We start from the raw sequence: 11,125 nt of genomic DNA on the forward strand, positions 1-11,125 counted from the left end.
AAGCTTCATAGGAAGCTCCACCCCATGGCAGAAGCTGTGGAATGATGCTGCTGCCACAGTGGGAGGCTTGATGGGGAGATCCTTGGATGAAGGCTATCATCTGTCTCAGTGGCCTCTGCTCAGTGCATGTTCCCTGTCCCTCTGGCAGCCAGACTGGGGTCCTCTACCCCCTCCTCCTCCCTCCCTGTGAGTCTGGCTTTGCAGCTCCAATGGCAGAACATGCTCTTGACTTCTCAGACCGTATCTCCTGTCCCTGTTGTGCAGGCAGGGAAGGCTGTGGAGCCGGTGACTGACTTCCTGCCTGGATCCACCCACGAGATCCGCTCCATCCTCATCATCCAGAATGCAGAGCTGGAGGACAGTGGGACCTATGTCTGCAATGTCTCTGAGGGCTACCATGAGAAAACGGACCGGAAAGACATCACGGTCCATGTGATTGGTATGTCGCTGCCCACGCGCCCAAAGCCAGCAAACCACACGGGTGTCCGGGCAGGATGTCCCAGAGTGACACCCTCTTCTCTCTGCGCAGCCTTCAGCTCTCTCCCTGCCTCGCCTCTGCCCTAAGTAACCATGGCAAAAAGCCAACCCTTGACCCATGTCACCCCTGCGCACTTCTTGGCTTCAAAACATCCCAAATCTCCCACCATAGCTTTCGTGACCCTTTAAGACACTTGAGAATATGCGTAAGAGCTCTTCTGTACTGTACAGTGCCAAGTGAGGTCATATTGTCACCTCCCATCTGCATCTGTCCTCCTTTCATGTGATTTGAGGGAACCTGCCCCATCTCCACAAGATAACAGCCTTTTCCCCGCACGCTGCCTTCCCCATGAGCTCCTCTGCTCCAGTTTGGCTCTGCACCCACTCCCCTCGGACAGAAGCCTGAAGCCTTGAGGGATGGATCTGGAGCTGCCCCACCACTTCTGGGTGTTCAAAGTGTTTTGTTCCAGATTCACATTTGTCCAAAGGGCTGGAGAGGGGGTTGTTTCTCTCCATGACCCCCCTATCCCTCCTGCCCCCTCTCAGAGCATGGCTTTGTGCGCTTCCACACCCGCCTGCCCAGCACAGTGTATGCCGAGGTCCACAAGAGCCACACCATCCAGGTGGAGGTGGAAGCCTACCCTCAACCCAGCATTGTGTGGCTGAAGAACAACAAGACGTTGACCATGGAGAGCAGCAGTGAATTCACCATCACCAGCAGGAACCTGTCAGAAACCAGGTGGGGACCCATCATTCCTCACGGGGGCGCAAGGAGGGGATAATTCACAAAACAACCTCCAAATTGCTCGTTGGACGTGGTTGGTGGTTGAATGCCTTTCTGTGAGTGAATTTCAAGCATGCTTCAGATGGGTGGGAGCTGGTTGCCTCTGAGCATTGTCAGTCCCCAGGTACTGTCCCACACCCATCACTCTGGGACTATGTCTCCTCCAGGTACCAGACGGCTCTGGTGCTGGTGCGGGTGAAGCAGGAAGAAGGAGGATTTTACACCATCCGGGCTTCCAATGAGGATGATGAGCAGGAGCTGTCCTTCCACCTGCAGATAAATGGTGAGAATGGGCATACAGACATGGGGCTGAGAAGTGTGGGGGCAGTCTCAGGGCATGGTTCCATCTTTTGCTGCAGGACCCTCTGGTTGAAGCTCTTCCTCCTCTGACTAAAGTTCAGAGTGGTTTTGATTAAAGGAAGAGCATTTGAGCAAGGAACATGCTCGTTTGCAATATCTCACACTTGGTCTCAGAGCAAGGGGGACTGGGAGGCAGTGCAGACACCAGCAGCTTGACCTTCATGCCCTGGCCCAAGGTAGTAGATGCAGAGATGATTGCACAGCTCTAATATCCAGGAATTTCCCCTGTGCTTGCCTGTGGCCTCCAAGCAAGCTAGATGGGGGCAGGTCTCCTCCATAACCCCCTCAAACCTTCCTCTTTTTGCTGTTAGCTTTTAAAAAATAAAACATGATTGATGTGATGAGTCCCACCTCACTGTCTAACAGTCACTGTCTGCAGTCAGAAGGGAGGATTAATTCCCATCACTGTCTCTTGGTTTCAGTGCCAGCCAAAGTGGTGGATCTCAAGGAGAACAGCAGTGCCAGCAGTTCGGAGCAAACTGTAACATGCTCTGCTGAAGGCATGCCCCAGCCAGAGATCAGCTGGTCTACTTGCAGTGACATCAAATGGTAAGTGGAGTGATGGAGCCCATGGAAACGGCTGGACTCTTGCATTTATTAGAAAAGTAGACTACTATTTATTGTATTCTGCTGGCCCACACACCCGGGCATCCCATGGTGGCATGTGGTCCCAGCTGCCTCTCAGGTGCCTTTATCCTCCCCTGGACCAGGTGCAGCACCAAGGGACAGACCACTCGGCTGCTGGGGAACGAGTCCGCAGAGATCAGTCTGCAGACCAACGCCACGTACCACGCAGAGCTGCAGGTGTACCGTGTGAACAGCACCCTGCAGCTGCACAGGGTGGACGAGCCCCTGCTCCTGAGATGCACCGTGCAAAACTTCCTGGGCACCAACTCCCAGGACATCACTCTGGTCCCACACGGTGAGCAATGAGGGAAGTGTTTGAGCCAGTGGCTGGGAGCTAGACTTTTCTCTCCATGTCTGCAGCCTGGAGGTGCGGGGAGCCAGGACTGTCCTCTGGTGACTGCAGTCCTCAGAGGCAGGAAACCTGGGTATTTCTGCCCAAAGTGAAGCCTCCTTTGGGTTGAGCAAGAAAGGCTGCTCCAAGAAGACTCTGGAGCCTTTATGTCCATTGGCCATGGACCTCTTCCCACCACTGGCGGTGTCATCCCTCCATGGAGGCAAGATGACAGTGCTTGAGCAGGTCCCCCCGGTCTTGTTATTAGCCTGTGGGTCACTAGATGGTGCCACGGGCTCGAATATCCATGCAGTGAACATCCCAAATACGAGGAAGGATGGTCTAAGCCCAGGCTCGGAGCTGTCAGCTCTCCCCCAAGCAAACCAACCCCTCTAGCTCCTTACACTCTCCTATGGTCAAACTTCTCCCAAGGCAGCAAGCACTTCAACAGGCAGTAACAACCCACCACCCCATTACCCCTGGGGGTGCTGGCCCTGCAAGTGCTGGGCAGTTCTGTCCAGGAGGAGAGGACAGGGACTGCCCCCACCCAGAGGAGAATTCAAGGTTAATGTCTGGGGGGGGGTAGGCATGTAGCAGGAGGGGGACAGAGGCTAGAGGAGGGAAGAGGAAGGGTGCAGGGATAGCTCTGTGCTGCTGTCCCCTCCTTTCCCTGGGGTACTCAGGCCACGTAGAGGTGGAGGAGTCTGACTGCTGTTCCTGTTATCATTGTAGCTTTGCCATTCAAGGTGGTCATCATCTCTGTCATCCTGGCCTTGCTGGTCCTCACCGTCATCTCCCTGATCATCCTGATCGTCCTGTGGCAGAAGGTAAAAGAGGAGAGTGTTCTCAGGCTGTCACGATGGTACCCCTGTGTTAGGGTGGCTGGGAAGAGCAAAACTGTGAGCTCTTGCTGGCATGGGCTTGATGATATCCCACCTGGGCCTGGGACCATGGGCCTCCATCAGTCTCTGCATGCCCCTGGCATCTGTAGGCTAGATGGGGAATGAGGCAATGGCTGCAGGGACCAAAGACTCCCTAACAGAGCCCTTCTACATCCTCCATGCCCTCTCTGACCCTTAACCTCTCATATCTCTCTTTTCGCTTTGCTCCCCTTTCCAGAAACCTCGTTATGAAATCCGCTGGAAGGTGATTGAGTCAGTCAGCTCCGATGGGCACGAGTACATCTATGTGGATCCCATGCAGCTCCCTTATGACTCCAGCTGGGAGGTGCCCAGGGACAAGCTGGTGTTAGGTAAAGGCTCTGCAGATCCCACTGATGGACCCCTGGGGTCCTGGCTGTCTGGGGGTGATAGGTTTGGGATCTCCAAAAGAAACCAACCCAGAAAAGGCACAGAGATCCCTGGAGATACAATGTGGACCATCTGGGATCACGGTGGGAGGCCAGCCTCATGCTCCCTTTGGCATGAAGCACGGAGCTATTCCTGGCTATCCTTTCTTGTAGCTGGCATCTCCTTCCCTTCCCAGCCAGATGGAAACCAGCCCCAGCCCCAAACATCATAGCTCATGACCACCTCCATGCCCACCAGGATGACTGCAGCAAGGCTGGTGTGGTTTCAGACAGGGGACTTGTCTTTTCCAAGCTCCTCTCCTCTCCTCAAGGACCATCACCAACTTTGTCTCCTTGCTGTTTCTTTCCAGGACGCACTCTCGGCTCAGGTGCCTTTGGACGTGTGGTGGAGGCAACAGCCCATGGCCTGAGCCATTCGCAGTCTGCCATGAAAGTGGCAGTCAAAATGCTCAAATGTGAGTTGCCCCCATACTCTCCCTTTCCCCTATCCAAAAGTTGCAAGGCCAAACAGTGCCCATGCACTCTGCTCCTTGCCCAGCCATTCACACCATCTGTCCCCAACAGCCACCGCCCGGAGCAGCGAGAAGCAAGCCCTCATGTCCGAGCTGAAGATCATGAGCCACCTGGGACCTCACCTCAACATTGTCAACTTGCTGGGGGCCTGCACCAAAGGAGGTAGCTGAGTTTCTGGTTCAGAATGATTCACCCTTCCCCTAGGAAAGCTCTGTGGGGCTCTGAAAGCCTTTCTTTCCAACCTGATTGAAACTGAGAAGGCACGTTTCTGTTAACCCCCACCTCCCTCCCCAAACACAAATCTCAAATTCCAAAAGTGCTCGGTACCAGAAGGACGGCTTTTCCCCCTGGCCCTGCCTAGACATCCTGCAATCTGGTGATGTCCCCATGGGATGAAATTCCCTGCCCCAGGGAGCGAGTGGGGCCAAGGCAGGGCTGACACCAGTGCTCTGTCCCACCAGGGCCCATCTATATCATCACCGAGTACTGCCGCTACGGGGACCTGGTGGACTACCTGCACCGCAACAAGCACACCTTCCTCCAGTCCTATGGCGAGAAGGCCCGGCGAGAGGCAGAGGTGTACGGGAATACCGCCAAGGAGGAGCACGTGCAGAGGTACCTGGAAAGCAACACTCTCCTCCTCCCTTGTGCCTACTCCATCCTAGCCCCCATCAATGAGGGAGGCTGGTACTGCCAGGAGGGATAACTACATTTCCTCCAGACCAGTAAAATAAACACTGGATCAGCACTGGGACACAGCTGGCAGCTCTGTTACCTTGTGAGACTGGCCCATGTGCCAACCAGCCATCTCCAAACAGCTCCTGGCAGACAGGGAGTTAGCAGAGGCAATCTGTGTGTCCTGGAGGCTGAGTTTGCTAGTACACACACCAGCTGCTCCATGCCAGTTGGGAATATTCCCTGGCATCGTTAACTTTATTGGCATAACCATAGCTACGTATTGAGTACAGAGTCAAAGGGTTTCCCAGCACGTCTTAACCGTTGGAGACCTCAATTCTGCATTTTTAGGGCAAGTTGCATTGCTACTGAGCCTAAGGGAGAAGTGCTAGAAGGAGTGCAGTTGCACAAGAGGTGCTACAAGGAAAGGGAAATGGTCCTTCATCCGGTTGCCAGCTGTAAGGGATGCAGGCACATCAGTGCAGAGAAACAGTCCCATGGGAAGTTAGAAAGAAGCATTTCCTTCCAGCACGCCAAAACAGTGCTAAAATAGAGCAGTGTTAGGACATCAGCACAGCTGCCCCTGCGCTTTTTGCTTGAAGGCAGCTGAGATCCTCCTAAGCACTAAGTGCAGTGTCCCAAACCCGTGGGGATGTGCCCCACAGCTCTGGCCATGCAGCAGGTTTCCCTTGCCCAGCACTTGCACATGGAAGGCCTCAAGATGCTGCTTTCCAGATGAAGTTGTTGCTCACTCAAGGGAGAGGTGCTCAAGGGTGCAGATGTTTGCTAATCCAAACTGGGAAGATTTAACGGTGGACAGAGGGTTGTGTCCTGCCCACTCAGTTCAGCCTTCTCCAGGCCAGCCCTGGCCAGCCTGGGAACGTGCACAGCCAAGGTGGAGGGTTTTGCCTTCCCACTCTGGCTTGGGTTTCGTGCTGTCTGCCCTGTGGACACCTGTGGGGCTGCGTGGCCCTGGATCCCCTTCCTGCCCTTCCCAGTGCTGAGTTCGAGTGCTGAGCCAAGCCCGTGCTCTGCCAGGTAGGGTGAGCATCAGAAATGTCAGTCTGTGGGCAAGAACACCTGCAGAGCCACAGGGAAATATGGCAGGGCTGTTTAAAGCTAGTCCTGAGGACACCTAAGTGGTGGAAGAAGGTCTCCAGTGCCATTTGCACTTCTCTGTATGCATGAGGGCTTCATTCCCTGCTGTGTGGGACATTTCAGTGCTGGGGCTGAGGGTTCAGGAATTGCAGCCCCACATATCATTGTCCCCCTCCCCTGAATCTCCTCCTGTCCTCTGGATCTGAACAGCCTCTTTGCTTCTCCTCACAGTCACCTCTCCTTGTCTGTCGAGAGCGATGGGGGCTACATGGATATGAGCAAGGATGACTCCCTGGATTATGTGCCCATGTCCGACATGAAGGGCGAAGTCAAGTACGCTGACATCGAGTCCTCTAACTATGGCACCCCGTATGAGCTGGACAGCTATTCCCCATCAGGTAACAGCTCAGCCACAGCAGGAGGGAGACCGGGCACTGGATGCCTTTGCTTGCAAAGATGGATGGTCCATATTGCAAAGGTCACCTTTGGGACAAGTCCAGCTGTGGTGGCAGATGCCCTCAAGACGGGAGCTCCCGGCTCCCAGCTCTGTCCCTTTGTTGCTGGAGGCAGAGCAATCCCCAGTGGGTCCTTCCACTGGCGGGCAGCCCTTGAGTGTGCTGAGTAACACCAACATCCATCTCTGCTTGCCCTCCAGCTCCTGAAAGAACAGACCGGGTGACGCTTATAAATGAGTCTCCACTCCTCAGCTACATGGACTTGGTGGGCTTCAGCTTCCAGGTGGCCAATGGGATGGAGTTCCTGGCTTCCAAAAATGTACGTATGCTGGCTGGTCCATGGTGCCTGCAGCGGTGGAGGCCAACAATGCTCTGCCATGTCCTGTGGTCAGCTTCCACTCATTTTCCCTCTGTCCATGCCAACCTCCTCGTGGGAGAAGTGGTCGTGCAATTGAAGAGCTGCTGACCACTTCTCTTTGAAAACACAGCCCTGGGGATCAGCATGACTATATTTGCATGTGACAGCTAACCCTGGCTTAGATCGAGCTTCAGACCTCAAATTCTCTGACTCTGAGCTCCTCCCAAGCCATGTGCAGCACAGCTGTGGTGTTATATCATCCCTATTTGCCGGGATGACCAAACAGTGATAACCTCCCTGTGCTAAAGCACAAGGCACTCCACAGCAGAGCTGCTAGTCTCCACGGACACCCCTATTGCACCATATGCTCTGAGCCCCCCAGGCCTCATCAGAAGTGCTTGTTTAGTGGAAATAAAACCACCACAGAGGACTAGGCTCTGGGATTTCCTAAGGCCTGACTTAGCCCAGGGCAGGCAGTAATATAGTTGGACCGTGTGAAACCTCACACAGGGCAGGGCTAAGAGAAGGGGTAGGGATGGCATCAATGACGTTCGGAGATAAATTCCTGGATCTCTGCCTCCAGCCAGACAGTCTGATCCCTAAAAGTGCATGGTCAGTGCTCTCCTCCATGGAGCACAGAAGAGAAGCTCACAGCTTCCCACAGTCATGCTTTGCACCATGCAGGTCTGGCAGGGTCTTGAGCAAACCTCAGGGCTGTTCATGTGGAAAACATCCAACATGCTGGCAAACCAGGCGGCACAAGCTAGGCTGGTGTAACTCGGATTTCTTCAGACTCCTGGGTTGGATTGTCCACACAGAGATGGAGACATGCCCTCCTTGCCAGCCCACCAGCCCATTTGCTTGGTCAGCCCTGGCAATCCCCTCTCTGCTGGGTTGTTCAAATTGTCCTTGCCAGATTTGTATGCCTGTTGTTGTCACAGGGGCAGCAGTCCAGGTGAGCAGCAAAAATGTGGTAGCTCTGCTAGTGGCTTTGAGCCATGGCTGTCCCTAGAGGCGGAGGAGATGCCTCAAATGATGTGAGGTGGCTCTTGTTCCTGCAGCCCCAGAAATGGGCTAGTGCTGGAGCTGGGCTGCTTCCTCAGGTGGTCTGGGGGCCCCTCACAGTGACAGTGCCCTGCCTCCCCCCTACAGTGTGTGCATCGTGACCTGGCTGCCAGGAACGTCCTCATCTGTGAGGGGAAGCTGGTGAAGATCTGTGACTTTGGCCTGGCAAGGGACATCATGAGGGATTCCAACTATATCTCCAAAGGCAGCGTGAGTACCAGGAGCCATGCGAGGTCCTTCTTCCCGGGGCTCTGTGCCTGCCACCCCCTACATGCTCCCCCTGTGAGTCGCCTGTCCATCATTGTGCCCAGGGGTGGTGACAGGGCAGGACTCCCAGGAGATTGTGTCAACAGCCAACCATCCTGATGTGCTCTGCATGCTGTGGAGTAGCAGAATTGCACGCCCGTATCTCCAGACTCTTACAGAAGAACCTGGGCAGCAGCAGCAAAACTAAGGATTGTCCCCTGTACAGCCCATCACTGGCAGCAGTGCTCCCTCCCTTTCCTGCGCAGCACTGAGTCCAGTCCTGAGCTGCAGGCAGGAGGAGGGAAAGGTTAGGCAGCTTGACGGTGCTGCAGTGAGTCACTGGCCACTCTGGGAAGAGGTTCACAGACTTCTGCTCTAACCACTAGACCACAGGGTAAGAGGAAGTGTTTTCCTGTGAGCAGCTACTTTCCAGAAAGACATCTCCAGTCTTTCGAGGCAGGAGAGGATGAGCTTCCCCAGAACCTCCCCTGTGACTTCAACAACAGCATGTCCACTCCAGCCCAGGGGCGTTTGGGAACATGCAGCCCCAAGCAAAGCAGGTCATGTAATTCCCAGAGTAACTGAGGCTGGGGGAGCTGAGAGTGGAGCCAGACCCTTCAAACCCCAACGTTAATCTACTCTATGAACTGCTTAACTTCTCTTGTGCTTTCTCCCATTTGCAAGGGGACACTCAGTGCCTGGGCACGGAGACCCTCCTGCAGGGGGGCTGGGGTTTTCCAGTCCAGCCTTGGCATAGCTGCTTTTCCTTCCAAAACGGGAAATGAAACTGGGTGCCTTTGTAAGCCTTCCTGGAGATTATTTTGGTATTCATTGTGCAAGCAAATCCCAGGAACAGCACAGCCAGTGCTGCATACGAACTGGTCAAGTGAGGCTTCTTTTTGTGTATCACTCTGAGTAAGAGCAGGAAAAAGCTGGACATGTCCTTCGGCTCTTTTCTGGTCATCCCATAGCCCTCTCCAGCCTGGTCTCAGGTTTCCACAGTCCAGATAGGCCTGGACTCCCTTCAGGAGTGCCATGGTCATGTTGTGCAAGTCAGTGGACTCCCCAAGGACTAGGGAACAGAGAATGCATACCACGATGGTTCGTTGTGGCCAACAGAGATGGTAACGGATGTAGCACGCCCACTCTTCCCTCCTGCCTGCTGGGTTCATCCTGCACAAGGAAAGAGGAAACTGGTCCCTCTGGGAAGTGACTGTCAGCAGATGTGTTGGGCTGATGGGCAGCTCTGAAGGGTCTTCTCTGCTTGTAAATTGGGTGTCAGGCTCTTCTCACCTGTTGAAACAAGTTCTGTAGATGCAGCTGACTCTCTTCTTGTTCCATTTTTTTTTTCCTCTTAGACCTTCTTGCCCCTTAAGTGGATGGCTCCAGAGAGCATCTTCAACAACCTCTACACCACCCTGAGCGATGTGTGGTCCTTTGGGATTCTCCTCTGGGAGATATTCACTCTAGGTAAGTGCCCTGGAGATCGTGGTGGTGTCTGTAGGTCTGATACCATGTTAGCAGGATCCCTTCCCAGAGACAATAGAAATCCATTTCTAATCCCCAAGTCCCAACCTTAACAGTCAGAGTAGCACTTCATTCCCTGTCTCCTTCTTTCCCATGCTGACATTGCCATTTGGAAGTGAAATGAAAGAGGAAAGGTAAAGAAAAGAAGAAACCTAGGTGTGAAATGCATGTTGGCAGGGGGGTGGCAGGCAATCCACCAGCCTGATTTCCTGCTCTCCCTTTACACCCAGGGGGAACTCCATACCCTGAACTGCCTATGAACGAACAGTTCTACAATGCCATCAAACGTGGCTATCGGATGTCCAAACCCACCCACGCCTCTGATGAAATGTAAGCACTGCCCATACGCGTTTGCCTGCCCTACACAAACTACAGAAGCATTTCTGCCTCTATTTTCCTCAGCCAACAACTCACCAGAGTGCTCTCTTCCTTCTTGTTAGCTACGATATCATGCAGAAGTGCTGGGAGGAGAAGTTTGAGATCAGACCATCCTTCTCACAGCTGGTGGTGCTTATGGGAAACCTCTTGGTGGATTGTTACAGAAAGGTATGTTCAAAGGACCCTGCGCTGGAGGGACAGAAGAGGGTCAGTGCTCTACAGAGGATGCTGCCTTGGTTAGGGCCCTCAGTCAGGGTTTGGAGACCAGTGTTTAGTGCTGCTGTGCCAGAGGATTTTGCTGTGACTAAGGCCGTATTAGTTTAAATGGCCAATGAAGGTGGTTTGGCATCCTGGGGACAATTCTGAGACAACTGGCATTGCCAGACAGGCAGCTGGTATCTCAGCAACTGCAGAAATCAGAACTGGCAGGAGAGCAAAAACCCCCCTCCAACTGTTTGGTATTTTGGAGCTGTGGAGTTGTGGCCCTGATCTCTCCCTTAGGAAATGTTCATGACCTGTCTTTGGTGGAGTCAAAGTAGCTGAGCACGGCTACACAGAAGATGCCAGCCCCTCTAGAAAAAGCCTAGCAGTCAGGGAAAACAAATACAACACAACTGCATTTTCTCCGCTCACAAGACCTTCCCGTTTCTTTGGTAACCTACCCTGCGAGAGCAGAGGTACCAGCAGGTGGATGAAGAGTTCATGAAGAGTGACCATCCCGCTGTTGTACGCACAAGACCCATAATCCCCGGGCTGAACAATGCCAGGCTCACTGCCAGCTCCCCCACCGGCAGCATCCTCTACACAGCCGTGCACCAGAATGGGGGCGAGAATGATTATATCATCCCTCTTCCCGACCCCAAACCCGAGGCAATCTGTGATCTCCCTCAGGAGGCTTCCATCAGCCGGGCCAGGTAAAAGC

At 53.9% G+C, this 11,125-nt stretch overlaps 1 protein-coding gene across 1 annotated transcript in view; it reads left to right on the top strand.

Moving 5' to 3' along the window:
• The window catches only part of PDGFRB (platelet derived growth factor receptor beta), a 34,437-nt gene that overhangs the window by 17,328 nt on the left and 5,984 nt on the right, over positions 1-11,125 (top strand). Inside the window, exons 6-22 of the mRNA XM_075766939.1 lie at positions 265-439; positions 1,024-1,216; positions 1,429-1,544; positions 2,044-2,170; positions 2,332-2,543; positions 3,312-3,406; positions 3,699-3,831; positions 4,239-4,343; positions 4,453-4,563; positions 4,863-5,016; positions 6,406-6,572; positions 6,830-6,948; positions 8,140-8,262; positions 9,657-9,768; positions 10,056-10,155; positions 10,266-10,371; positions 10,879-11,117. Coding sequence (XP_075623054.1) covers positions 265-439; positions 1,024-1,216; positions 1,429-1,544; positions 2,044-2,170; positions 2,332-2,543; positions 3,312-3,406; positions 3,699-3,831; positions 4,239-4,343; positions 4,453-4,563; positions 4,863-5,016; positions 6,406-6,572; positions 6,830-6,948; positions 8,140-8,262; positions 9,657-9,768; positions 10,056-10,155; positions 10,266-10,371; positions 10,879-11,117 — 2,387 coding nt within the window. The remainder of the gene's footprint in view (positions 1-264; positions 440-1,023; positions 1,217-1,428; positions 1,545-2,043; positions 2,171-2,331; positions 2,544-3,311; positions 3,407-3,698; positions 3,832-4,238; positions 4,344-4,452; positions 4,564-4,862; positions 5,017-6,405; positions 6,573-6,829; positions 6,949-8,139; positions 8,263-9,656; positions 9,769-10,055; positions 10,156-10,265; positions 10,372-10,878; positions 11,118-11,125) is intronic.

This window comes from Balearica regulorum, chromosome 14 (assembly GCF_011004875.1).
Source record: "Balearica regulorum gibbericeps isolate bBalReg1 chromosome 14, bBalReg1.pri, whole genome shotgun sequence".
In the NCBI taxonomy this organism is placed as follows: domain Eukaryota; kingdom Metazoa; phylum Chordata; class Aves; order Gruiformes; family Gruidae; genus Balearica; species Balearica regulorum.